The sequence below is a fragment of the Lepidochelys olivacea genome (genome assembly GCF_965140295.1).
Source record: "Lepidochelys olivacea isolate rLepOli2 genome assembly, chromosome: 24".
NCBI lineage: Eukaryota > Metazoa > Chordata > Testudines > Cheloniidae > Lepidochelys > Lepidochelys olivacea.
In genome coordinates, this window is record NC_140434.1 from 3,501,982 (window position 1) to 3,529,265 (window position 27,284).

Here is a 27,284-nt window from a genome sequence, read left to right on the forward strand (position 1 = left end):
CTAGACGCTTGGTGGTGGCAGCAATAAAGTCCAAGGGCAAAAGGAAAAATACTTTGTACCTTGGGGAAGTTTTAACTTAAGCTGGTAAAAATAAGCTTAGGGGGTTTTCATGCAGGTCCCCACATCTGTACCCTAGAGTTCAGAGTGGGGAAGGAACCTTGACAATATAGGTTTGTCTTTTAAAGTGTTTATCTCTTTACAAGACTTAATATAACTTTTACTTGCATTTGTTAAAAAGTTTGGGGAAGAAGCAGCCTTCTTATCTCTGATCCACTGGCTCACAGATGCTGTTTTTGCTAACAGGGGTTTTGCTGCAGCTTCAAATTATCCTTATTAAAAAATAACCAATGTTAGTCTAAAACATAGGGGGGAAATTTTTAAAATTGTTTGTTACTAAGGGCTTATGGTTTTAACTTTTATTAAAGTCCCTCTGTAAAAGGGCTACATGGTGGGGAAAAATGCTTGGGGTCTTTTTTTTTTTTTAGATAAGATTAATGCTGTTAAAGGGAGGGGGGGTGGGTCTTGTTTAAAAACCTTGGGACTATAGGATTGGTTCCGGAAAATGAATTGTATGACACTGCTGTAGAACAAGATCTGATTGGGCCAACCCAAAGGCGGTGATAACAAGCCTGAGGGGCTGTGAACCTGGGAAGTTGCCTCTTTCCACAGAAACACTTGGAAGGGTAAGATCTCTCTCTCTCTCTGCCTCAACCACATGCTGTCTATCTTTGCCCTTTGCAAAGGGGCTTTCTTTTCAGTTTTCTTGCCCTGTTCTCTCTTTTAACTTAACTCTTTTTAAATGCTCTTTTCTTAACCTAGCCTTGTATTTATAGTTTAAATGTTTATTTCTTAACCTGCCCTTATATTTTTTTACCATGTGCTTACTAAACAGTTTCTGGCAGGCTCTCCAATGCAATAGACAGAACCATCCAATATCACAGGAACCATGTCCGTTTCAGTCCCACCCGCCGTCCCTTTCAGCCCTGAGCAATTAGAGGACCCTTCCCCAACCCAGCCCCCTGGGCTTGAGCCCAGCTGAGTGGAGCCCCGCGCTCAGCGTGACACACCCTGTGGGGTTAGGGAACTCGGCTGCTTTGAGCTCATTGGGTGACTCACCGCAAGAGTTGAGTCACATCACTGCCAGTGGGGTGTGGTCTTGCCATATCCGATCTCCCGGTGGAGAAATTGCAGAACCACAGGGCAATTCATTTCTTTGCAGTCCATCCTCAGCCACAGAGGGTAGCCAGGATCGCCCTGCCAGCCACACGTTCCCATCCGAACCACTCCAGGCTCCGGCTCGATTTGGTGAGGCTCTCCGACACCCACTGCCCCACGCTGTCAGGATGGAAGGGGCTCTTCTTCGACCTTCTTTTCTTTTGCTGCTTCTGCTCTTGCAGCCTGGCGGTGAGTGATCTGTCTGAATTGGGTGCAGGAAATGGTGACACATGGGTTACCCACAAACCCCACACCTGGGGCAACTGGGAGTCTAGGGTTTGATTCAATCCATTTGCCTTCTTTTCCACGTAGAGTTATTGCAGCCCTGCAAATAGCTCCTCGGCCAGGGCTGGAATAACCGGGGGGGGGGGGGGGGGGCTGAACGTCAGGATTGAGGGTTATCAGCAAAGCTGAAGGAGGGAAGGGGAGTCCAGCGCTGGAATGGGGGGGCTGCATGTCAGGATTGAGGGGCATCAGCAGAGCTGAACAGAGGTAGAACCCGGGGCTGGAATAGACCTGCACTCCCAGCTCACCTCACCCTGCAGGGTCCCCTCCTCTCTAGCAGCTGGGGGCAAGACCTGTGGGAAGCTACACAGACCCTGAAGATCCTGGGGTGGCCAAGGGAAGGGTCTGGGCAGGCCCGAGAGCACTCCTGTGCTCTTGGGGGACCATCTCCCCGCAGCAGAGGGACGATGCTGGGAGGGATGTCCTGCATAATGGCAGGGCAAAGCATAGAGCATTGCCAGGAGGGACCTGGGGATGGGAGACGGGAGGACTTGGGGGAGGGAGAAGGAGGGGTCAGGTTGTGGGTCTGGAGGCTGAGAGGAGGGAGGGAGGGAGGGGGGACTCCTGCGAGGTGGCCACGGTGCAGCAGGGGATGCCCTGAGCCCCTGTCCCTAGGGGTAGCAGGGCGGTGGGCAGGGGCAGGGTTATTACTGCTTCCCTGGCAGCTCCTGGTGGCTGCTCGGGGGGGGGGGGGTCTGCACGGATTCGTGCTTCCCACTCCCTGCTCCCCACCCCCTGCCCAGGGCCTGCCGTGGGCCAATCACACTGAGCATGACCTGCACACAGAGCCGTAGCAGGGCCACCAAACTCCACAGGCCCCTGCAGAGGGAGCAAACGAGAGCCCAGCTCAGGAGAGGAGAGGGGCTTGGGAGTGTGTGGGGGGGCGATTCCTGAAGGACAGTCATGAGGCCGAGATGAAACGGCCCCTCCTTGCACCTGCACAACAGCTGGGCCCGGCCCAGCGTGAGCCACGGGGCGGGTGGGACCAACCTGACCCTTTGGGTTGATCCATCTCATTCACACCAAGATGACTTTTCCAGGACCCCCCGGTCAGGCCTGATCCTCCGCGGACCCGTGTGTGAAATGCTCCTGGATCGCACCAGGAGCATTTCACCCTGGCTTTGCCCTGGGGGAAGTGGTTACGCAAGATGCAGAGCGGTGGAGAATCAGGCCCAGGATCTCGACCTACATTTCCTTGCTCGTCTGCTTCCCAGCCCCGAACCGCTAGTGGGGATGTAGAAATACCAACAGAAATGTCACGTTGGCTACTTCTGGCCTGAGAGGCAGCTACCAGCCCTGCAAAGGGGTGGAACTTGCCTCTCCCAGGAGACCTGCTGTCCTAAGGGCTTCGAGGTTCCCCCCTGGCTCCAGCAGAGCCCGGCTGCTAAAGCATCTGGAAGATAATTTGTGAGGTGGAGATGCTGGCAAGACTATTTCTGTGGCAGCAGCTATTCCCTCTGCTATGCTGGTTATGGCACGACCCACCATTCGCCAGCACCTATGGGGGGAGAGAGATGGGTGGGAATGGAGAGAGACAGACCGATTCGTTCAGCCGTTCAATGGGCTGTAATAGGATCACCAGCTTCCCTTGGCTATGCGGATAAAACCCCTGGAAAAGCTGTATCCCACTCTAGTACAGTGAGGGGTTTTGTCCCTTTTGAGGGTCTTTTATCTAGAGGCTGCACCCCATGCAAGGGTTAGACCCCCCTACTGCTACCAGATCTCTGTCCCCCAAGAGCGGATGTGTTCCAAAGCCAGATCCGGCTCTCAACCTCACAAATGGCCCCTCGCTCTGTAATATCCAAACCAACACCCCAGGTGGGAAGGCTGCCTGGCCATGGGACGTTTGACGTCCAGATCTGCAATCTCTGGGGTTTGAGCCCAGATCCAGGGGAAACCATTTTCCCCCCTCCCACTCCTGTAATCTGTGACTCCCCCTGGTTCCTGTGGAGCACGCACAGAGGCCATGGAGGGAACTGGCCTGGTGTGTCCATGGTCCGTCTATTCCCTTTTCTTCCCTCCTGTGCACCAGAGTACTCCAGAGCAGCCGCGGACGAGTCGGAGCTGACCGGGATTCTGGGAGGATCGGTCACTTTCCCCCTGAGGATCCCAGCAGCACAGAAATTTAAACACGGGGCCTGGGCAGTAAACACAAGCAGTCTAGCCACCGTCACCGCAGGGAAACCTCCCCATGTCCTGGTGTTTGACCTATCCTACAAGGGACGCCTGCGATTCCATGATGAGAGCTACTCGCTTCAGATCACCAACCTGAGGATGGAGGACATGGGCAGCTACACCGTGGAATTCAGCACAGACAAAGAGCAATTCGCCTACAGGGAATTCACGCTGCGCGTGTCCAGTAAGTGCTGGGGCAGGGGGAACCCTGATGGAGCCTGGAACCCGCTTTGCTCAGGAAACTCACAGCTGCTTGCAAACATCTTAGTGTGGCTGCTTCTTCTCGTCCTCCGCCTTGCGCTTGTCTCTTCCACTGCTCGCCAGCCCTGTCTCCCTGCTCCTCCATCTTCTGAAGCCCTTTCCCACTTGTGCTCTGCTGCAGCTTCCTTCCCCCATTCTGGTCACTGCCCCACATGGTCCTGGCCCATCCGAAACCCAAATTCCTCTTGGAATCGAGGTTTCCCCCACCCAACCCAGGGCTCCACTTCCTGGTCTGCTTTCCCCATCCCACAACTCCAGTGCTGGTCACCCCAAGAGAGTTAGTCAGGAACAACGTTTCCATTGCACAGGGCCATTTCGACATCTGCTTTTGCCCCTGATCGGGATGTGAAGTAGAAATTAAAAAAAATGAGAATAAAATAGTGGCATGAAAAGTTTCAAAAGACCCCAAACAGAAAATTAAACATTTCAACATTTTCACTCCCTCTGAAACACTAGGTGTCGAAATACTGATCGGTTTCCACAGCGACTTTGCCCCTGAGGGCGGACTCCAAAGGGTGGAGGGGAAAGACCGTTCGAATGCAACGGTTGGGGTTTTGCTTGTTCAGGTTTCCGAAGCAGGTGTTCATTTTTCTTGGCATCAACTTTTCCCCCGCCGAAAATGGCAGTTTTGACAAAACCAAATTTTCAGATGGAAAAGATGTTCATTGGAAAATCTCAACCAGCTCCAACCCCCAACCGATCCCCAAGCTGGGCCCCCCAAATGATCCCTCCTTCGTCCGCCCCCTCCCAGCTGTCCCATTACCTTCATGTCCCCCTGCCCCTGCCCCAAGAGCGCTGCAAAGATGCAGAGGGCTCCTTGCGTGCTGCTCCCCCAGCAGATCCAGGCAGTGGCTAGTAAGTTGCTGCAGGGATTTCAGCCTGTTCCATGTTTCTCTCTCCCCACACAGAGGGACAACTGCCACCCACCATCACCTGTGACTCAGTGGCCTGTGAGGAGGACTCCTGTAGCTACACCCTGTGCTGCGCCGTCAGGGACGGAAGGGAGAACGTGACCTACACCTGGAGTAACGCACCCAGCAGCGTTCTGTCCACGGACTCCACCGTGCACATCCCTCAGCGGCACCAGGCTGCCCACAAGGACGTCACCTGCACGGCCCGTCTCCCCGACGGGAACAGCTCCAGGACCATCTCCCCAAAGGACTTCTGCGCAGGTAATGCCCTCCGCAGGGAAACGCTGCCCGGGGCTCTCCTGGAGAGAGCTGGCATCGGGTCCCTGCCTCTGCCCTGACCCCACGATTATTTCAATGAAACCGCTCTGGTCTCCAACACTTTTTTGCACTTAAAGGGGCCCTGTCACCCCAGCAATCCCCTGCCCCACCTCCCACTCTGAGAAAGCTGCTGCCCCTCCGTCCCCCCGGGGAGATATCAAGGGAAGGGGCTGGAGCGTCCCTGTGGCTGGGCCAGTGCAGAGTCATGGGGCCGCAAAGAGAACCAGCAAGGAGCCCCAGGATCCGATCCCCTGCTCCAGCCACTCATTAATCAGAGATCCAAAGAGCCCCCCGCCCCCCATCAGGCTATCCCAGAGCCCAGCAGTTATATCGCTCACTCGTGAGGTGGCAGCTCCCTGTTGAAACCCCTTCTCCCACCCGGGGGAGGGCCCTCACCACGGGGCTACACAGTACAAGGGGAGGCCTCGGCAGCCCACGCCCAAGAGAGGGTTCCCAGCTGAGAGTCCCCAGCAGAGACAGGCGGCAAAGGCCATGAGAGGGGGAGGGCTCCCTGCCCAGCATGAATCCCTTTGTACCTATCGGTCCCCACTGGTTGCACGGGACGCCGGGGCGCCAGACTCAGGCTTGTGAATCTCAGTGGTGTCCCAGACCCCTCCGAGTTAGGCGTGGCGGCTCTCAGTGTCCCTACGTTCCTTTGTGACCCCAGCCCTCGGGGTTCTTCTTGCGCAAGCCCTTCATGTGTCTCCAGCATCAGACGGATGGAGCAATAGTGGCATGACGTCACGGTGACGACTCCACAGCCGGTGCTTTACTCATTCCCGTGTGCAGCTGAGCATTGCCCCACTCTCTGGTCCATTGCTCACCAGGCCAGGAGATTGCAGACCTCTTAAAAAAAAAATATCACCAACGAACCGGGTCCAGGGAACGGTCTGGGCTTGGGACCAACACCGCGGCTCATATGGAGGCTGCGTGGGCTTTGTTGACACACGAGCACTCCCGCCATCGGGAGTCCGGCCGTGCTGCCCGGACAAGGCCACTTCTTGCCGGGGAAGCTGAAGATCTGACCGTTTTCTCTCCCCATGGGTCAAAAGGGAAGAGCGTCGTCCTGGTTTTCAAAACCAAACAAGACCCAGCAACCTTTCTCCAGCATCGTTAGCAGAGCCATGCCGAGAACGTCTCATGGTACTTGCTGGGCCTCTTCTACCAACCGTCTCAGAGATCCTCCAATGTGCAGGAAGGCTCGTCGCTCCGCAGCTGTCGGGCAAGGGGTGGCCAGGTGTGGACAGCCCACCGTGACATTCCTCATGTCTTTCAAATGTGAAACTCAACATTCAGTTCACTGCTTGAACCCGGCATTCCGTCCATTCAGAATGCGGGAAATGACACTTTTGCATCGTCTGATGCCCAGAACGGGTTCCTGAACGTTCAGACACATCCTCATGAGAGCAGTGAACATAGTCCACTCACAAGAGTGGAAGGAAAGGGACAACACCACGGAAAAACTAAGGGATCATTCCCGCACTGACAGGGTGTTCACCCTACACCGCCGCTCAAGGGGAGGGTAACAGGGGCAGGGCAGTGGATTTTGAAGACTTCCCGAGGCAGTTTATTTAGCGAGACTCTGACCCCCGCAAAGGGAGGAAACTGCAGCCAGCTGGCCAGAGGGCCAAGCCACAAAGAGGAAGTGCTGGAGCTCGCGGAGCATGAGAGAAGCCGCCAAGTGCGCAATTGGGGCAAGGGAGGCAAGAAACCGCAAGCGGCAGTGCAGCAAACCAGCGGTGAGCCAATCCCCCGGTGAGCCACAAGGAGGCGCCCCAGCGGTGAGCCAATCCCCCGGTGAGCCACAAGGAGGCGCCGCAGCCATGAGTGGTGTGAACCGCGTGAGACCCACACCCTGCTGTCTACCTTCTAGATCCACGCTTCCAAGACGTCTGCGATGGTGATTCCATTTCTGCTTGTGACCTCAGAGCATCTCATGCGAATTTTAAAGGCTAAACCAGCGAACAGACCGTTCGGATGGAGGTAGCAAGTTATGGCGTAAGCGGCAGCCCGGCCAGCCGTAAAACCGTGCGGAGTGCAATCCCCGCACTTAAATCAAAGCAGCGTCCGCCTTGCAATCTCGTTACAGCGGCAGAAATGCCTGTAACACTTTAAATGGCTCAGTTGGCCGGTTTGGGGATCATGTACTGAAAATCCAGAAAGAGACAGAAAGTCTCCCCTGCTGTGTCGCCGTGTGAAATCAGAGAAGAAAATGGCAGGTGAAGAACTGACTCAATGCTCTTCCAGCGAAGAGGAAGACGGACAGACTGACGAATTCGCTGACTGGGATGATGGCTAGGATCTACGTGAAGCAGATAAAAAAAAAATAGTAAGAGAATGCAAAGTGAGCTGCTCGAAGAGCTGGCTAGCTGCCCACCTAGCTTAAGTGTGGGTATCGAAGGCCAGGGCAGGCTAAGCCTCCCCTAACCCAGGCCCCGGCCCCACCCATGCTCCGCTCTGAGAGCCTGCCTTCACTCCCCATCTCCCCTGAAGCCAGCGGGGGCTGAGCTCCAGCCGGCGGGCAGGGGTTGGGGTGGCCTGGGGCTCCTCCAGCCGCAGTGGGGGCAGGCTCGGGGCTCTGGCAGCAGGGGGGGTGTGCTTGGGCGGAAGAGGCGGGGCTGTGGGGCTAGCCTCCCTGAAGCGGGGGTCCACCCGCCACCCTGGTCAGTAACTTTTTTTTTTTTTTTTTGGCGATTAAAGAGCTGAGGCTAAGCGGGCTGGCGACCACAACCGTATCTTGTTACCGACGTTACTGTTCGGATAAATTGATGCTTTTACATTATTTTTGACACTATTTGACCAGCCATCTATGGGCAGGTGCTCCCCCCCCCACCCCCCCGCGGTCCGCTTCCTCCAGCGGTTCCAGGCAGCCGCTAGGGAGTTGTGCCAGGGATTTTATCCCATTTCTCCCTCCCCCACCCCGCAGAGCAAGTGCCAGCAACAACGATCGTCTGTGACGCGGTGACTTGTGCCAATGGAACCTGTAACTACACCCTGCGCTGCGTGGCCGGGGAGAGAGGGGGACGCGTGGCCTACAGCTGGACTCGGAAGGCCAGCGGCGCGGTCGTATCCACCGGACCCATTCTGCTCGTCTCTCTGAGACCTTTCGAGGCTCTCCCGGCCGTTGCCTGCACGGCCCGGCACCCCGCAAGTAACAGCTCCAGAATGGTCTCCCCAAAGGACCTGTGTGCAGGTAACCCCCTGGGAAAGCGCTGCCCGGCGTGGGGACAGGGAGAGCTGGTCTTTGCTCTAAGAAGGTCCCTACCAGGGGGGAAGCTCAGGGGAAGGGTCTGGAACATCAGCGGGGCAGGGCCCGGGGAGGGCGGCCACATCCCGCAGCGTTGCAGACACTTGGTGAGCTACTCACAGGGAGCCGGCAGAGCAAGGGGCTCAGACTTGGGGGGACCAAGGGGCAGGTCTGAGCCCTATCACTTCCCACTCTCCTCATTCTGCTCCGTGTCAGAGTCCTCAGGCGCCGAGCTCCACGGACGGGGGGGTCCTGGGCAGAACTGACTCCGATTCCCCAGAGGAGATGCTGGAACCGAGGCCGGCATGGCCCTGCCCAGACCCAGCCCTGTTTGCCCAATCTCCTCTTGCCCCATATGGAATGGGGGGGGGAGGGTCCCTGGGTATCCCAGCCCCTGCCCCAACCATGCAGCAACGCCCCGGCATCGCCAGTCGCCCCCGACAGGAACTGACCCCTTCGCTCTTGTTTAGCTACCCCGCCAGACCAGTCCCTGGCCTCATCGCCGTCCTACTGCCTCATCATCCTGCTGCTGGCGCTGGGAGCCCTGAGCGCCGGGGCCATCGCGTAGCACGGCCTCCCCGGCAGGGAGCGGAGATGGGACCAAGACCAGAGGAGCTTCCACTGCAACTGCCAATTCCACCGGCCCCAGGCGTTCCCCAGCCTGCCAGGCCAAGGGATGGAAAGGGGGCGGGGGGGGGGAGATGACACACTCACTTGCAGCTTCCGAAGGGTTAATGTCACTGAGTCAGGAGCGAAGCAGAAACACTGGGTCCGGCAATGGGGCCGTCAACTCTCTGAGCCAATGGTGGAATTGTGGATCTCGTTATTCACATAAATATCTAGGATTGGCTGTATTTTAATACTGTGGATACCGGGTAGCAGTGAGTTCCACAGGTTAACCCCCCATCTCATAAATAAAGTCTCTACCATTTGACTCCACGGTATAATGATCTCTGTATCTCTGGCTTACGCCTGCTCGTGGCATCACCCTCCTTGTGGGGTTTTCTGAGGAATGCTGGTGTGGGGTGGCAAGGGGGAAGGGAATGTTTCGGCTGAAGCTTAGGAGGGGTTATGCCCGGGCAATGAGGTGTGTCACTGTGGAATCACCGCTGCCGGGGGGACCTGTCCTAGCCAGGCTGGGGCTGCGAGAAGCAGTGAACGGTGGGCATCGTGGCCGAGGCAGGAAGGGCTGGTGCATCGGGTAGCTTCTCTCCTCCTGCTGCCGAGGGAAAGCCTGATGGGAAGGAAGGTGGCACTGGACAGCAGCTGCTGCGTGCGTCTCTCGCAGTCCTTGTGGGGCGAGCCCAGCATGGCCCCACACAGTTGCCTGGGCACAGCTCAGACAGTGGGGCGCACGGAGGGGAAAGGAATCCCGGCTGGCCCAGCACAGCCTGGGAGATGAGCACTCGCCCGTCCCCTGCCCGGCCAGGAACCCCCACCCCCCAGGGGCAGCTTGTTGCCTCCCGCTCTGCGGTCCCGGTCTGCATGCCTGGCCCTTCAGTGCCTGGCCTTGGGCAGGAAGGGGGTTGCGGAGGCCTGGGGGCACCGGGCTTTGCACTGCACCTGGCCAGGCCAGACGAGTTGGGCGTGGCATCCCTGCCCCCTCCGGGCTCTTTGGAGTCGGAGCTCCCGGGGCCCAGAGCGGCTGGGTCCCGAACATGTATTTGTTTATTGAGGTCCCTCCCTGCCCTGGGTCCCTTCTCTGCCCTACTGCCACAGCATGGGCAGGGGTCTGCGAGGAAGTGGGCACCCGGACCGGAATTCAGGCCTGCTCTGCTGTGGGGCGTTCCCAGCTCTCCTCCCCTCCCCACGGCCCCCAGACCACAGCCAGCACAAAGCCATTTCCTGGCTCCTCACCCATCCAGGGGGAGACTGAATCTGAGAGTTGCTGGAAAACAGACCAGTCCAGACTGAGAGACTGTCTGCGAAGCACCTGCCCTGCGTGCGAGGTGCCAGCCAGGCTACTGATCCACCCCCAGCCACCTTCCTCCCCCCTACAGCTGCCCCAGGCCAGGGCTGCCGGAGGCTGATTGGCAGCTCTCTCCATTAACCCTTGCCTCCCCAGCCTGAAACCCCAGGGAGTTCCTCCTCAGCTGGGCCGAATCAGTAGCGCACCCCATCAGGCTGCTGTAAACAGACCTGTCCTGGTTTACTCTGCTGTGGGAACTTCTGTTCAATTCTGGGCACTGGGATATGGATGAACTGGAGGGTGTTCAGAGAAGAGGGGTCAGGCGGCTCTTGTTCTAACCAGCGGTTGTAACGGGCTGGTTGGTGGGTTTTTGCAAAAGGGGTTCAAAAGGATGCTCTGCTGAAAATGTTACGCAGGGGGCTTTGGGAAGGGCTTCTAGTCTGTGCTTCTGAATCCTGTCTGCACCCAACCAGCAGGGGAAATTCAAATTCAGCAGCAATGTTCATTTCTGGGGAAGCTTTGGGCGTTCGGCCACTTTTACAATGCGGCATAAAAAGAAAGGTCGAAAACTGCCCTCGAGATGAAATTCGTGCCGCAGCTTTAGCAATGCCACAGCTCCCACCTGCCTACTTCCTGGCTGTGTTACAGACACCGGCTAATTGTTTGGTGTCTTGGCCTCACTTACAGTAGAGATCTGGAAAAAGACAACCCAGGCAAATCACCAAATCCATGGGGCCTGATTCTCCGCAGCCCTGCCCCTGGCGTCATTTACACCTGTGCACTATTCTAACAATGCTAGCGTGGGAGAAATGACTGAGGGCCCTGGACTGTAACAGTGGCAGGGGGAGACACAGGGGGAGTATTTAGAGGCCTTCTGCCCCTGGGGCAGTCCACATGGCAGGGTGGCCCTGGAGCCGTAGATCCTGGAAGCCTGGGGGCCCCCAGTAGCCTGGTAGGAGACCAGACAGTTCTGTCAGAGCCTGATAGGTTCCCGTCAAAAGGTTGTTGAACCTGATACGTCCCCAGGAACCATTTTGGGGTCAACAAATCGGCTTTTTCCGATGCCACCCTGGGCACTATCTGCCCCCAGTAATTCACTCAACCAGCAAGGTACCTTCCATCGCCACTGAACTAGGATGAAATTCAGTCTCAGCTGCCTGCCAGCGCTATAGCGGACGACTGTCCCGCTCTCAGGCCCTTCGTCTGACAGTCCCAGCCCCGCCCGCAAAGACCACTGATCAGGCACTTAACCAAGCTGCTGCTGCTGCTCCTAACTCTTCCGGGGGCCTTTCGGCTAAAACCCCAAGCCAGGGCTCAATTCACAGCTTGGACAGACTCCTCGAGGAGCGTGCAGTCCAACCCACCAGGGCGGACACAGAATGGAAAGACACAGAATGGGAAACTGAGGCACAAACAGATTCCGTATCTTGCTCAAGGAACCTATGGAAGAGCTGGGAATTGAAACCCCGCTCCCCAGAGCCCAGTTCTTCATCCGCATGGTTTCCATTGCCTTGGCAAAGAGCCATCCCCAAACTCAAGGGGTCTGTGAGGGCAACCATCAATAGCTTTAACTCTCTTCCGAATTCCTTAAGCGGAATGAACACGACTTTTCTCATCTCACAAGGTTTATTTACTTCCATGGTGAAATACTGTAACTTTAAACCTCCTGCGATCTGCCAGGCACGTCCCATAAAAAGAAAGTTCTGTTCACCTCGCTCAGCAGCAGCTTGCTGATACCACACATAGCGAGGCTACCAAATACCACGCCATTAAATCTGCTGCATTGAGAGAGACTAACGAGCCCAACGTCGGAAAGGAAAGAAGTTGCTTTATTACTATTCAGCAACATTTTGCAGCTCTTTTTTCCTAGCTAAATGGTGCTGCCCAGCCGAGCACCCTCTCACTCTTCGAAGGGCAGCCACCGTTTGGGACACGTGCCAGAAGTGTCATACTCCCCTGCCTGCCTGCATCCATCCGTTGCCTCTTGACTTACATTTCAGTTGCAGACTTTTTGGGGCAGGGACAATCTTTTTGTTCTGTGTTTGTACAGCGCCTAGCACCACGGGGTCCTGGTCTATGACTGCTTGGTGCTGCCACGATACAAAACACTGTCAGTGCGGTCTAGTGGACTGAGCATTGAGTGGGGTCAGGAGGTTCTGTCCCTGACTGTGACCTTGAGCAAACCCCTTCCCGTTTGTCTCCCCTCCCACACTTTGCAGGACTTGTCTACTTAGGAGAAGAGTGGCATGGACGGACTCCCCTCTGAGTCCCACCCACGCCGCCTTCGGTGTAGAAGGATCTGAGGCTGAAATGCCCATCACTATCTCACAGACCCCTTATCCGTCCCCAGCTGCGATGCCAGCTCAGCCAGCGGTGCCGGCTGGAGCAGACAGAAGTGCAGCACGGGAAATCCTGCAGCTAAACATGCTGGCACGTGCTGAGAACGCTTCCGCAAAGGGGAAGGACAGACAACTTCGGCCACCATACAGCTGCACACCAATTGCTAGAGTGGCTGCAAATCACGAGGCGCTAAGAACCTTGGGATACGGGCCCCTCCCCGCCCCGGCAATTCTAGCGCCAAACACATTTCATGGCAGCGCCGGGGTGGACAGGGGTCTGGGGCGTGAGCAGCTCTGCCACGTGGATTCTTGGAGACCAGCGTGGCAAGCCCACGCCCACAGGCCAGGACCCGGGTGCACTCTGCAGTGCAGACGTAACCTTAGCACCCCAGCTCTTTGCAGTGGGGACCCCGGATGGAGACTCGCATGCCTAGCCCGTGCTGCCACGGCTTCGCTGCTATTTTCATTGGAGCTCGACGCTAATTTGCATATGTGCTGTAATCACCCCCCGGATTGCAGTGTAGACACTCTCACAGAGCATCTCCATTGCCGGTGGGGAGAGCTTGTGTAGACAGACCCGGGCTTTCTGCAGTCTAGCTAACTCACTAAAAATAAAAGCGAGTATTATACCTAGGGGGTCAGGCGGGCTGGTGCAGCCGGTGCTGAAGCCCAGTTGTGACGTCCTCACCTTCATTTTTGGCGAGCTAGCTCGGGCGCGGTTGGAGCGGGTGTGTCTGCCCCAGCTGCCAGTCACACCCCCTGGCCGCAGTGTGCACAGCCCCTAAGAAGCAGCCCCTGCCCTGGTAGGGTTACCAGCCCTCCAGGATTGTCTAGGAGTCTCCAGGAATTAAAGATCAATCTTTAATTACAGCTTATGTCTTGTGAGGAAACCTCCAGGAATGCAGCCAACCAAAACGGGCAGCCCCGTGCCTTGAAGAGCTTGGCATTTAAACAGAGGGAAGAGGAAACAGAGGCACAGAGAGGGGAAGTGATGCCCCAGATCAAGAGTAGAACCCAGACGTCCTGACTCACAGTCCTAGGCTCTACCCACTAGATCATGCTACCTCACTGGAGAGCCGGCGCTTTGCTCCTCCCCAGCTCTGGCAGAGCCAAGAACAGGCCCCAGGTCTCTGCCAGCTTATCCCAGTGCCTTATTCACCAGGCCACACTGCCTCTCCCTATCTAGCCGATTCCATATTTCACAGGGCCAGGCCTCCTCCCACCTCCATCTGACCTGAAAAGCCTTAGCCTAGAGATAATAACCGGGCTGCAAAACTGAATCATGCTGGAAAGCGAGGCCAGAGCCATATCTCTGCAGAACGTTCCATAAACTCCCTCGGCAGCCAGAAGAGAGAAAAAGCTCCACGCAGGCAGGCGTGCCCAAACTCTGAGCTCGTCATCTGATCCACCACACGGCTGTTTTCCCTTCAAATCCCCTCTGAACTGCACTAATCACCTTATGGTTCCCCCCCAAATTGCCTGCCTAAGCCTATTGTCTGTCATCCTTTCAACGGCTTCTCCAGATTAGCCTCCGCAACAGCATCCTGTGTCTCTACCAGTCAGCACTGGCCGGTCCTTTACCTGGCTTTCCCAGGAGCCCTGATTGCTCCCCCGTCTTCCACAGCAAACAGAAGCCCTTCTCTTCTCCGATGAGGCTACAAGCATGTTTTCATCCAACATGACAACACTGCATCCTTCCACACCCCCTTTCTCACTCGACGATCTTCTCTGCCATGCACCAAGGAACTACCCCTCACTGTGGACATGACCCTATGACAGATAGGGAAACAGAGGCACAGAGAGCGGAACTGAGCTCAATCAGGAGATGATGCAGGGATAGGACCCAGGAGTCCAGATGCCAACTTGCAATGAAAAACCAAAGCTGGCAACCAGAAGAGGTTTGGTTTTCAGAATCTCTATTTGATAAAAATGTCGGTTTTCCCTTAAAACCACACTTTCGGTAAACTTTTTGGTAAACAAGTTCAAGTTTTTTGAGGGGAAAAAGGAAAATGGCAAACAAAAATTGAAAGTGTTCATTTTTTGGTCCAAAAAAGTGTCTTCAACAACAAAAATTAAACTTTGGACCAGCTCTAGTGCAGAGCGTGATCAGGTCTCACATCCCAGCCCCCAGGGTTCACGAGAGGAAACAGTCCAATGGTGAGGGTGTTACTGTGCTTCTAAAAACCCCAGACTCTTGGTAACTCTTAATCTTGGCGAGGTGGTGGTAGAAAATAAATCAATGGAGACCGAGGTGTCCAGCCGATAGGTGGCTGGCACAAACAGTACAAGACAAGAGTGTTCTCAATTAAAGCTGCACTTTATTCTAGTCTCAAGCACTCACACATAAGAACGGCCCCACTGGGTCAGACCAAAGGTCCATCTAGCCCAGTATCCTGTCTGCCGACAGTGACCAATGCCAGGTGCCCCGGAGGGAGTGAACAGAACAGGGAATCATCAAGTGATCCATCCCCAGCTTCTGGCAAACAGAGGCTAGGGACACCATCCCTGCCCATCCTGGCTAATAGCCAGTGGTGGACCTGTCCTCTATGAATTTATCTAGTTTTCTGGGGGCGGGGTTAACCCTGTTATAGTCTTGGCCTTCACAACATCCTTTGGCAAGGAGTTCCACAGGTTGACTGTGCGTTGGCTGAAGAAATACTTCCTTTTGTTTGTTTTAAACCTGCTGCCTATTCATTTCATTTCGTGACCCCTAGTTCTTGTGTTAGGAGAAGGAGTAAATAACTCTTCCTGATTTACTTTCTCCACACCAGTCATGATTTTATAGACCTCTATCATATCCCCCCTTAGTCGTCTTTTTCAAACTGAAAAGTCCCAATCTTATTAATCTCCCCTCAAACGGATGCTGTGCCATACCCCAAATCATTTTTGTCACCCTTTTCCGGACCTTTTCCAATTCCGATATATCTTTTTTCGAGATGGGGCAACCAATTCTGCATGCAGTATTCAAGATGTGGGCGTACCATGGATTTATATAAGGGCAATAAGATATTCTCTGTCTTATTCTCGATCCCTTTTTTAATGATTTCTAACATCCCGTTTGCTTTTCTGACTGCCGCTGCACACTGCATGGACGTCTTCAGAGAACTACTCCAAGATCTTTTGCCTGATTAGTTGTAGCTAAATTAGCCCCCATCATATCGTATGTATAGTCGGGGTTATTTTTTCAAATGTGCATTACTTTACATTTATCCACAATATGATGCAATACGATATTTTCTGTCTTATTATCTATCCCTTTCTTAATGATTCCCAGCATTCTGTTCGCTTTGTCGCCTGCCATTGCACATTGAGTGGATGTTTTCAGAGAACTACCCACAACGACTCCAAGATCTCTTCCTTGAGCGGTAACAGCTCATTTCGACCCCATCGTTGTATCTGTAGAGTTGAGATGATGTTTTCCCAGGTGCTTTACTTGGCATTGCATGCTAGTCCATCTGCTGTGAAAGGTGGTACTTGCATGTTTGTTAATATCACTCTTCTCAGCAAGCCCCAGGTGGTGGAGGAGGCAGCAGGGGCTATGAGGGGGTGGATGCGGGGCCGAGGGAGGCAGTGGGAGCTGGGGCCTAGGAGTGATGGGGGAGGGAGTGGTGAGCCTCACCACCATGTGGCTGGAGCCAGGGGCTGGGAGCTGGAGCCCATCCACCCCAGGCCCCACCATCCCTCGCCACCCAAGGTGGGTTGAGAACTCACCTTGCTCCTGTTTGTGTCCCTTCCTCCTCCCCCTCCCCGTCTCCAGTCAGTGCAGGGTGGCACATCCAGGAGCAACAGGTAAGGAGCGGGAGGGGGAGGGGCCGATGCTTTGCTCCCTCCCCCCATCACCGCCCTGGAGGCTGTCGTGGCCGCATTTGGAAAATACTGTGCCAAGGCACAGTAATGATAAGCCTCAGAATCCATATTACGCTACCCGTAGCCGTCCCGGCCTTTTCCTGGTCCGTCAAAATCTCCCCAGACAAGGGCAGTGACTTGGGAGACCTGAGCTGGGGGTTGCGGCCAACGTGCGTTGCTGTTCTTTACTTCGCAGGGGTAATGGAAGCAGCTTGTGAATTACAGCAGCCCTGAGGCTGCTCTAATTTACATCAGGGGCCAGAATACAAGGAATGCAAAGGAAACTTAAATCCAATTTAAGCCCACCCACTGCACCCTCATCCCCTGCTTCCAGCCTCGGAACAGAGCAACTGAGAATCAGGCCCATTGACTTGAATGGGAGTTACTCTAGAATTACACCCTTACCCTGTAATCTCCAATCTACACAGAGTTTCTATTCTGGAATAACTATTGCGCTTTAAATTCACACCCGACCTCAGTCTGCATTCATTTTCCAGTGTGGCCAAATTAATCACGGCTTTCAAGACCCAGCCCGGGCAGGGAGTAAGCCGCTGTCATTTGCTGGACACTCATTAGTCCGTGGGGACAGAGCTAGGCTGGTCCCCACGCAGTTCCTAGGGGGCAGGTCATCTGCGAACTGCCCGTAAGCAAAAACTAGGGAATGATGAACTGTCACATCTACTCTGTCCATCCCAGACCACGCCACGCCAGCCTTGTGTCACAGCAGCCCAAACGCGTGAATAAGGAAGTCATACAAGACTTCTCTTGTATCTTGCTTTCTGCAGAACAGCTCAGGGCCGAGCGAAAAGAAACCTCTCAGTCTGCCTCTCTCAGCCAGGGCAGCGTCCGGACCTGCCTGTGCAGAATGGACACCCGGCCTTGCACCCTCTTTCCGGGCCTGCTGTTCCAAGCTGCAGATCCGTGCCCGTCCATCGTGTGTCTGATCTGAAAGCTCAGCGTTAGTGCAAGTTGCCAGGCATAAAGATGACCAGGAATGCGTACAGACTGTTTCTGGGGTGTCAGCCTCGATTCATCCATCGTGATGTATTTTGACATGATCCCCTAACAGCCTCCGGGGCTGGCTCTTCCCTCGCCCTGCAGATATCGCGCTGGGCGGAAGGGACCTGCAGCCTCGAACTGAACTGCACGGCGGGGACCGGGAGGACAGATCATGTGACCTTCAGCTGGACCCACGCTGGGAAGGCAGGAGCCTCACCTGTTCAGGGGTCCATTCTCCAGCTTCTCCTGTGACCGGCGGATAAACCCCTGCCCTACAAGCGCACAGCATGGGCCTCCCACAACCACAGCTCCACATCAGCAACCATCATCCGCTATGAATTCTGCAGCGAAAGGGCAGGGGCAGCAAGTGATTATTTCCTGGGGTGGGTCACACCTCCTGGGTTCTCTTCCTGCCTCCTTTCCTTACCACGGACAAGCCACTCCCCCACCCGTGCCTCAGTTTCCCCTTTTGTGAAATGGGGTTGGGGCTCCTGGCTTGACACACTGGTGTTTTTGCAGTGACGTGAGATGCAAAGCGTCATTTACATCATGCTGGAATTCTTAATGGGCAAAGAGCTCTGGGTACAGGAAGATTTTGGCTCAGAAATCACCAAGCGCCGAGCTCCTCACGCAATGCCCCGACCCCATCTCCTGCCATCCATCTAGGCCCCATTACATCAGAGCAATAGCTAGCCTCACAGCCCGGCTCCTGGCATATCAGACCAGCTCACCAATCCACAAGAGGCCCTGCCTAGCTATGGCACAGGGCCCAGGGCTGGGAGAGGTGAATGTCCGTCCCACCTCTGCCATTAATCTATTGTGTGACCTTGAGCAGGTCCCCTCCTCTCTCTGTTCCAATCTCCCAGTCTGGGAAAGGGGTTGAGGTTACCTGGTGGCTAGGGGGGTTGTGAGGGTTCATTGTTTGCCGAGTGCTGTATAAATCCTCAGCACCACTCTTAACCCTGCATCCTTTGACCTACTAGGTCAGACCAGGGGGCCATCTAGCCCAGTAGACGTGCATTCCAGACCACTAGTGCAACATCTTCTCTTCCTTCCATGCAGCACCAGACCTATCTGCAGCCTGCTTCTAAGCAAGGGAAAAAACCCCTCCTTTCCGGGGCACACCTAGCAAACCACACATGGGGGAGCAGTGACCCTCCTGACCTCCATCGATGGACACCCTGCAGCAACAAGCCTGATGAGGGGAAAGGCTGGCACCAGAGGCAGATAACCTGCCAGGTGTACGCTCTAATGTCCGGAGCCCCACTCCCAGGTTCGTGGCTCTACAACAGACTCTCAGCTTGCCTTTTAAAGGTATGATTTCTATCCCTCCTGTGAGAAAAATAGAGCTTGCTGATGTGGAATTGCCTGAGTCTGCTGGCAGCCTGAAACAACAGCTCCCAGAGGCGTGAGCTGCCCTGTTCATTTTAACTCTGAAACCTGCTGCCAGGCACAGGGAAGGCGCAGTGCTAGGGGCTGGTATGGGCGATGGCCTGGATTGCCTTCAATAAGGATGGGAATGGTGCTCAGGAAATGTAGGTTTGTTCCCAGCTCTGCTACAGGCCTTTTCTGTAACCTGGGGCGAGTCCCTTCACCTCTCTGTAAAGAGGGGTGATCGCAGCTCTCTGCCTTGCAGGTAGCCAGAAGAAAACCTGCAGGAGCGAGTTGCCAGGTGCACAGGCTTATGAGCAAGGCAGCGGGGTCTAACGGAGAGGGGTAGTGACTTGGGCCAAGAAGCGTCCTGGTTCCTGTGTCTTTACAAGGTCAGGCTTCATGGTGCAATGGTCCCTTCTGGGCCTAAATTCTATGAATCAGATACTTCAGCTAGGGAGACAGAGCGACACGTGATCCTAACAGGAGTTTTATTGTAGAAGGGCTCTGCTGCACACAGTGATCCCTGCCTTTCCTGCTTCTCCTCACCCTGAACTAAGCAAGTCCTGCATGTGTTTGTTTTAGGACACACTGCAGCTGGCTCCTGGTCATCCTGTATCACGAAGGCTGTCGTTGCCCTGACGGCAAGCCTGCTGCCTAAGACGACAACTCCCAGCGCGAAAGCAGGGATTGAACCACGCCTGGGAAGAAGGGACAGATGTGGGGCGGGGGAGGCTTGACATAATCATGTTGCCCCTCAGCTTTGTTAATTTCACACCCCCCAAATTTCACTTCACTGAAGCTGCCAGAGAAAACACAACCAGCCCCTCTGTCTGCTGGGCTACTGCTTCTTATGAAAGCATCACATTTTCACTCACCTCCTACCCGCTCTACAAAGGCCGCAGGCTCGGGCCAAGTCACCAGTTGCAGCAGGGTCACATTGACTTTCATGGAGTCTGGCCCATTTTCACCAGCAGAGAATTTGGCCTTTGTCACCCATTCCCAGGTGTAGGGTACATTAATCCCCTCCCCTCCCCTCCCCATATAGAGGGCACCATAACAGATTCAGTCACCCAGCCCGGTTTCAGGCTAGCAGCGGCTGCCTCAGTTTCTCCTCACTCAGGTCAGATCTCCCCACCTTGCAGCCAGGTTTGGTTGCCATGGTAACCTGGCCCTCCAGCCAAGTCCTTAAAGGAGACATCTACCCCACCCAGGGTACCCACGGCCAAAACAAACAAGAGTCTTCCACCCCCTTCTGAAGCTGGGCCCATCTCCTCCTGCCCATCTCCTCCTGCATCTCCTCCTCCTTCTTGGGCTCTGCTGAGTGTCTCCATAGAGCAGCAACACCCAGCGTTTCCTACCTGGGGGTCTTTCCTTGCAGCTCTCCCCAGGCGTCCGTCTCATCTCCACCCCAGAAAGCCCGGGTCTGCCCCAGGCCCAGCCCCTCATGTGACTTTGTTCATTTTCTCCACTTGGGGAGGTGAAGTAAGTGGGTGTCAAGACCCTGGGCAGAGGGAGGCCGGACCAGAAGCCGGGTGTCAGAACCAGTATCAGGGTCACCAGTCGAGACAAGGGTCCGAGCGAAAGCCAGGGTCCATGTTGGGGCTCCAGGGGTCAGTCAGAGTCCAAGTGAGGGCCAAGGTCAGTACCAAGAACTCAGACACTGGGCAATCATTACTAAGACCGACCGACCGACCGACCGACCGACCGACCGACCGACCGACCGACCGACCTGAACACAGCCCACCCCTTCCCATGGGCTTATATAGGGTCAAAGAGCCAATGAGGGATCACTAAGGTAACTGTCAGTCAGATCACACAAGGCGGAACTTCCTGCAGAGTGCAACAGCTGTTGATTGCGGGAGTAACATCCTAGGGTGCAACCAGGTGGCAGTAGGGCACTGTTGGTTTCCTAGTAACCCTACAGACCTGAGTTCAAATCCCAGTGATCCTTATCTAGGGTCATAGGTGGGGCTAGACCCATCTACCCCGGAGGGGCACTCTAACCCCATCCTTTCCCCCTTATCAAGTTTAGGACACCTCACCTCCTCCTCTGCTGCTACTATAGCCCTACTTTTCTCCTTCCCATCCACACTGCACACCAGCTCCATGCTTTCTCGGTCCTTAAAACTCATTAAATCAATTGCACTAAAGTTTAAAATGTTGCTCTCCAAGGATTATCGGGAGGAGATGGTGTTGACAGAGGTGAGTCATGTAACTCGACATGCCCATAGGGTTAGATCCAGAAGCGTTCACCAGCCTGTATAAGCAGGCCATGGGATTTCACCCAGGGACCCCTGCAGGAAGCCCTGTCTCTTGTGTGGGAGATCACATCTTTTATTGGAGCAACTTCAGTGGACCTGAAGACGAGCTCTGGGGAGCTTGAAAGCTTGTCCCCTGCTTCCCCCCACAGAAGTCGGGTGCCTCCCTGCACCTTGTCCCTCTAATATCTTGCCACCCACACAGCTACCGCCCCACTGCAAGCAAAGAACAAACTGCATTCAGACCAGGTGGTGGCAGTACGCGACCACACTTGGCTTCGGCAGCTATTGAAATTTAACAGCCAGGATCAGGCCACCTGCCGCCTTTTCGCCAGTAATAGGGCTGGGTTCTCCATCACCATTTACACCCATGAGCGGGATCCGGGTTTGTCCCAAGCAGGCCCCTCGCAGTTCTACCTCGCTCCCATCCAGCCAAAAGGGAACCGGTTTAAGGGGGCCCTTCAGCCGAGCTCCTGGTTGGCAGGGGATCTCACCTCAGGAGCAAGGCCGCTCCTTGGGGGGCTACCTCGCTGCAAAGAGCCTGTCCCGTGGCATTGGGGTTACCGTCTCTGCGACGCCGTCCTCTGTGCGTTTCTAATGCTGGGCTAGGGCCCGAGCCTGCCGCCTCCCACTGGAAAGGGCAGGGGTGAGGTTCTAGGTCTGTGGCACGAAAGGCCCCGGTGAAGCCCAGCTGCGTGTATCCCAGCTCTGCAAGGATGGGCAGGTGCAGCAGGAGAGAGCCAGCAGCAGGCACCTCTGAGTCCCCCGGGATATTCCCTCCAGGGGTTAGAACAAGGAGCAGCCCCACTGAGCAGCTCTCCTGGCCATTTCATATCACTGGGCTTAAATCTCTTCCCTGGCTCACCGAATAACGAACTTCAGGAATGTCCAGCAAGGAAGGAAGCCGGTTACCAGGACAAACACGGGACGGGATCTGGTGTGAACAGGGCCTCCTGCCTGCCATCCCAAGCAGAATAAATTCAGCCCAGTTCCTCCCAAGGCCCTCTTCCTCGGGGGGGCGGCTTATCAGACTGTGCAGGGAAGAGTGTGTGAGAGTCGCTCCCCATGCTGTGACCAATCCGGAGCCACCTGTGACCAATCACATTTCCTGCACTCATAGGCTGCTTGCTATTTCCATTTCACGCTAAAAGCAGGGGTTGCGATTGATTCCAGTGGAAGTTAGGAGCCTAAATCTCTTTGTGGATCTGGGCCTAATAGCTTTGCTAATAATCCAGGGCCTTGCCTCTTCAGCGACCAGAGACTCTCCACTACATATAAGCAGTATAGGGCCAATGACACACAGCCGAGCATTTCTGATTCCAACCAGGAGAGAGCAGTGGCATGGAGAGTGATGGGTGTGTCCTGGGATAGAGAGACGACGAGTGGTCTGATTAGCTCTGAGGAGCGGCTCCGCTCGGGCACCCTTCACTTTATTGGGATGGCCTTTCTCCAGGATGTCTTTCTGGGCGCCAGCTGAACAAGCATGAAAAGTGATGCCAGTGGGTTGGGCTGGGGAAGTCATTCGTGTCTGATGCTGTCTAATGTGGAGACATTTCCCCCCAGCACCGCTGGGCTCTGGAAGATGGGATGTGGCCCTCTGTCTGCCACCCAGAGACAGCCTGTCACAAGGTGACGCTTTCCAGCTCCTCAGCTGCTCGCAGGATGGTGGGACTGTTTGATGAGGAAACCCGTTTGCTTTCCCCACCTGGGTCCCAGGAGACAACAGTTTGTACATCCTGAACAAGCTGGTTTTACCTCGTCCCAGCAAGCGAGGGGCTCCCTCCTCCACCCCCCGAAGTCGTTGCCTTCTCGGGGGGTCTAGGTAGGGGAAATTTGCACCAACAGAGCCAGTAAACCCCTAATGCAGACACGCTGCACCAAACCCTCCAGTCTCTCCAGCACACCCTGAGGTAGCAGAAGAATCGAGCCACAGGCCTCTTCCCCCACCCCAAGAGCAGAAAACTACCAGCCCCCATCCTGTGGGTTACTGCATCCAGCCTGATGCAATCCCCCATTTCACATGCTCCATGCACCATGGGACCTGGAGACAGGACAAGCTTCCCTGCCTGCCGAGGGGCCTCACAGCACAGGAGCCCCCTCCTGGAGGAAGTCTCATGCCGCTTGCCCCATAGAAGCTCTATGGGATCAGCCCAACGGTCGCTTTAGCTACGGGAGCGAGCTGCCCTAGACAAACTGAGGGCAACCTAATGCCTCCAGTAAAGGACAGAGCCCAGAGAATGCCCTGGAGCGACTGGTTACCCTGGACAGGGAGCAGCAGTGACTTCATTGCACTGGCTTTGAGTGGAGAGGTAGTCCAGCTGCTGAGCCCCGGCATCTCTGGGCCAGGCAGTTCAGAGCCCCGGGATCTCCGGGCCGGGCAGTTCAGAGCCCCGGGATCTCCAGGCCGGGCAGTTCAGAGCCCCGGGATCTCCAGGCCGGGCAGTTCAGAGCCCCGGGATCTCCGGGCCGGGCAGTTCAGAGCCCCGGGATCTCCGGGCCGGGCAGTTCAGAGCCCCGGGATCTCCGGGCCGGGCAGTTCAGAGCCCCGGCACCTCTGGGCCTGACAGTTCAGAGCCCCGGGATCTCCGGGCCTGACGGTTCAGAGCCCCAGGATCTCCAGGCCGGGCGGTTCAGAGCCCCGGCATCTCCGGGCCGGACGGTTCAGAGCCCCGGCATCTCCGGGCCGGACGGTTCAGAGCCCCAGCATCTCCGGGCCGGGCGGTTCAGAGCCCCAGCATCTCCGGGCCGGGCGGTTCAGAGCCCCAGCATCTCCGGGCTGGGCGGTTCAGAGCCCCGGCATCTCCGGGCCGGGCGGTTCAGAGCCCCGGCATCTCCGGGCCGGGCGGTTCAGAGCCCCGGCATCTCCGGGCCGGGTGGTTCAGAGCCCCGGCCTCTCCGGGTTTGGCAGTTCAGAGCCCCGGCATCTCTGGGTTTGGCAGTTCAGAGCCCCGGCATCTCCGGGCCGGGCAGTTCAGAGCCCCAGACTCTCCGGGCTGGGCAGTTCAGAGCCCCGGCACGGCTGGGCCAGGCAGTTCAGCGCCCCGGACTCTCCGGGTTTGGCAGTTCAGAGCCCCGGCACCGCTGGGCTTGCTGCATCAGTTATGAAACTAAATAAAAATGGCTTGAGCCCCAGCACCTCTTTCATCACAAACTAAGCAGTGGGTGGTCCCCAGATTTTACCCAATAACCAAAGGCATTTGGGGTGCATTAAATAGCCCCTTGAGGTTTAAATGCTCCATTACAACAAAGAGGAGAAACAAGGCTTTGTGCAGCTGTGGGACCTTTCATGCAAGGATCTGAAGAACTTTGCAAACACAAGGATTGCGTTGCCCAGTTGCAGAGGGGGAAACTGAGGCAGAAAGAGGCAGAGAAGTGACCTGCCCAAAGCCGGGCAGCAACTCAGGGGCAGAGCCAGGTGCAGAACCCAAGTGAAATGTCTCCCAATCTGTCGCTCTAGCAATTAGAACACTGTCCCGCCCGCAGCTGGGAACAGACGCCAGCAGAAATTACACCGAGTCCCTCTTCGATTTTCACTGGACAACTCTCCTTTCTAGAGCCACGAATAGAACCCAAGAGTGCTGGCCACCAGCCCCCTGCTCTAGCCACTAGACCCCCCTGCGCCCCTCAGTCCACTGCCTCCATGCGATACCATTCAGTGCTCTCCTTTCCTTGGGCTGCCAGCAAAATCCTAACCCTGGCGATAACAACGCTCCTGGCTACCCCCTGAGCCACCTGCTCTGCGGATGCATTCGACCACGGCTTGCCACAGACATCCAGCTTTGGCAGGAAAGCCGAATTCACACCCGGGCATCTTGTGGCCAAGCCCAGCTTCCTGTGCGCCGCACAGGGCCTTTATAAGGCCGCTCCCCTCGCACCCGGTCATACAGAGACACTGCAGCACACTTACCCAAAAGCAGAAGTCCAGGGCGTGTGGCCAGCCATGGGGCTGCTGCTCTGTAGCCTCCTGCTGTTGGCTCCGGGGGGTGAGTAGCAAAGGGGCCTTCTGTTTATCTGGTGGGCCGGAACCACTCTGGGATGGGGCGATGGGGTTCTCTTGACCATTGCAGCCGGATTTGCAGTTCCCCTGGGCCTGGCAGAGGCAGGGACGGGAAGTGGAGCAGGTGACTTTAAGCCCCCTTTGGGATTCTTGGATTGTATTGTCAGGTGGTGGCGCTCAGTGACTACTCAGTGCGGGCGGGGTTTGCAAGATGCCTGCTTTATTCCAGGTCTCGTTCCAAGTGGCTGAGCATAACAAGAGCTTCACAGCCACCCACCCGAACACTCCGGGTGTGTCTACACTGAGCACTAAGCCCAGGCTCTGACTCAGGTTTGAGCCCAGCCCACCGTTGCATCCACACACAAATCAGTCTGACTTGGGTCAGCAAGCTGGGTCCGAGGATGCTGCTAGGAGGAGTGGGTCAGAGCCCGAGACCTGCTCAGACTTGGGTCCAAGCCCTATCATTCTGCAGTGTGGACACAGATCAAGCCCCAGACCCCAGTCAGATGGTCTGCGTAATGCAGTATGGATCCATTAGTACAGCTGTGAGCCGAGTCCAGACACTCTAATCCCAGGTTTACAATGCAGTGTGGACACTCAAGCGTGGACTTGGAAACACCGAGTCTACAAGCCCAGGTCCCGCAGACCAGGCTTAGCATGCAGTGTAGACACACCCTCAGTCTCCAGCTGGGAAGCTCCCCGCTTAAAGGCCCAGTCCCCAGTACCACACCAAAGTGAGCCTGTCCCCTAGTGTCCATACAGCAGCTGGGAGGGAGTTTCCCAGCCCTGGTAGCCCATCTAGCCCGGTATCCCGTCTCTGACCTTGGCCAGCACCAGATGCTTCAGAGGAATGTGCAAGAACCCCGCAGTGGGCAGACGTGGGGAATTCCACCCCACCTTGTAAGTCTCATCCTGGTCTCTAATATTGAGAAATGGGTTTACGCCCTGAACCAGGAGATTTAATCTCCCTGGCAGGGTTTGTGGTAGCACTGGCTCTCATAATTGGGGGTCTTTGGGTTACCCATAGATACGTCCCCTCTCAAATCCCACTAGGGCCTTGTCTACACCTAAAATGGAGCTACGTTGCTCAGGGGTGTGAAAAATTCATACCCAAGAGGCGCAGTTAAGCCGACCGAAGCCCCGGTGTAGACACCGCGAAGTTGACGGAAGAACCCTTCTTCAAACTAGTGTCTGCCTCTTGGGGGTGGATTTATGGCAGCAAGAGAAAAACCCCTTCTGGCACCGAGGCGAATGGAAGAGGCCTTGCTGCCTGTTCCCAGGGCGTTTCACATCCCATGAGGTCGACCGAGGCAAGTTCTGCAGAACGGGGAAACGAAAGGTCTTCGCAGGGCATAGTCTCCATGAATGACACAGCTCCCCTGGACCAACAGCGCCCGGGCTAGTCACTGCGTCTGTCCCACTTAAACAGCAGGAGCCTCTGCCACTTGAGTTAATAGACTGGCTGCATGTTGCCCACTGGGTTTAACAGAGTCATCGAGTTTACAGGACAGGGTCCAAAATCCAGGTGTGGTGGAGCCAAAGAACACAGCTCAGCCCCCCTCAGATTCCACTGCTCCCCGGTGCCCATCACTTGATCCAGGAGGCAGCTGACGGTGGGAATTGGGGTTGGTTAAGAATCTCTGTGGCAGCGGTGGGAAAGCCAGGCTGCGTGGGAGGACGGATCAGTGGGACTGGGGCTGTGGTAAGTCTGGAGGCTCTATTTCCCCCGCATCCCCCCCTTCTGTAATTTCGATGTCTATGGACTAGAAAAGGTAGGTAGCTGTGGTGTTTCAGCACCAAACCCCACCTCGGTGTGGTGAGCGCTGTGAGATAAACCCCACTACCTCAGTTTGCAGATGCTTCAAAGCCCCCCGGTGGGGTCCAGCGATGGCAAAGCCCCAACGCCCCTGGGTAAAGTTGTTCCCAAGGTTAATCGCCCTCACCGAGGAAGATTTGCACCTTGCTTCTAGTCTGAAATGGTCCCGCTGCAGCTTCCAGCCACCGGTTCTTTGGCTGCGAGACCACAGAGTCTTCTGTTACCAAATTTTTGTTCCCCATGTGCTGACACAGAACTCACTGCAGGATCCAGGGCCAAGGAAGGAGCGGCCAGATCCCCAGGGCTCAGCACCTCTGCTGGGGCCAGATCTACC

General features: G+C 55.8%; 1 protein-coding gene across 1 annotated transcript; it reads left to right on the forward strand.

The window, feature by feature from the left end:
• Window positions 1-611: 611 nt before the first annotated feature.
• Window positions 612-9,351, forward strand: LOC311512567 (SLAM family member 9-like). The gene is made up of 6 exons (XM_084613842.1): window positions 612-683; window positions 1,220-1,404; window positions 3,533-3,859; window positions 4,845-5,108; window positions 8,092-8,358; window positions 8,883-9,351. Exons 2-6 carry the CDS (start codon window positions 1,344-1,346, stop codon window positions 8,978-8,980), a joined length of 1,017 nt encoding a protein of 338 aa, XP_084469968.1. The 5' UTR covers window positions 612-683; window positions 1,220-1,343; the 3' UTR covers window positions 8,981-9,351.
• The last annotated feature ends 17,933 nt before the right edge of the window (window positions 9,352-27,284 follow it).

Bases quoted from the DNA above. Each gene is read 5' to 3' on its own strand.
- LOC311512567 (XM_084613842.1), top strand. From the start codon at position 1,344: ATGGAAGGGGCTCTTCTTCGACCTTCTTTTCTTTTGCTGCTTCTGCTC. The intron at 1,405-3,532 runs GTGAGTGATCTG...CCTGTGCACCAG, and splicing joins TCTGCTCTTGCAGCCTGGCG to AGTACTCCAGAGCAGCCGCG. The intron at 3,860-4,844 runs GTAAGTGCTGGG...CTCCCCACACAG, and splicing joins ATTCACGCTGCGCGTGTCCA to AGGGACAACTGCCACCCACC.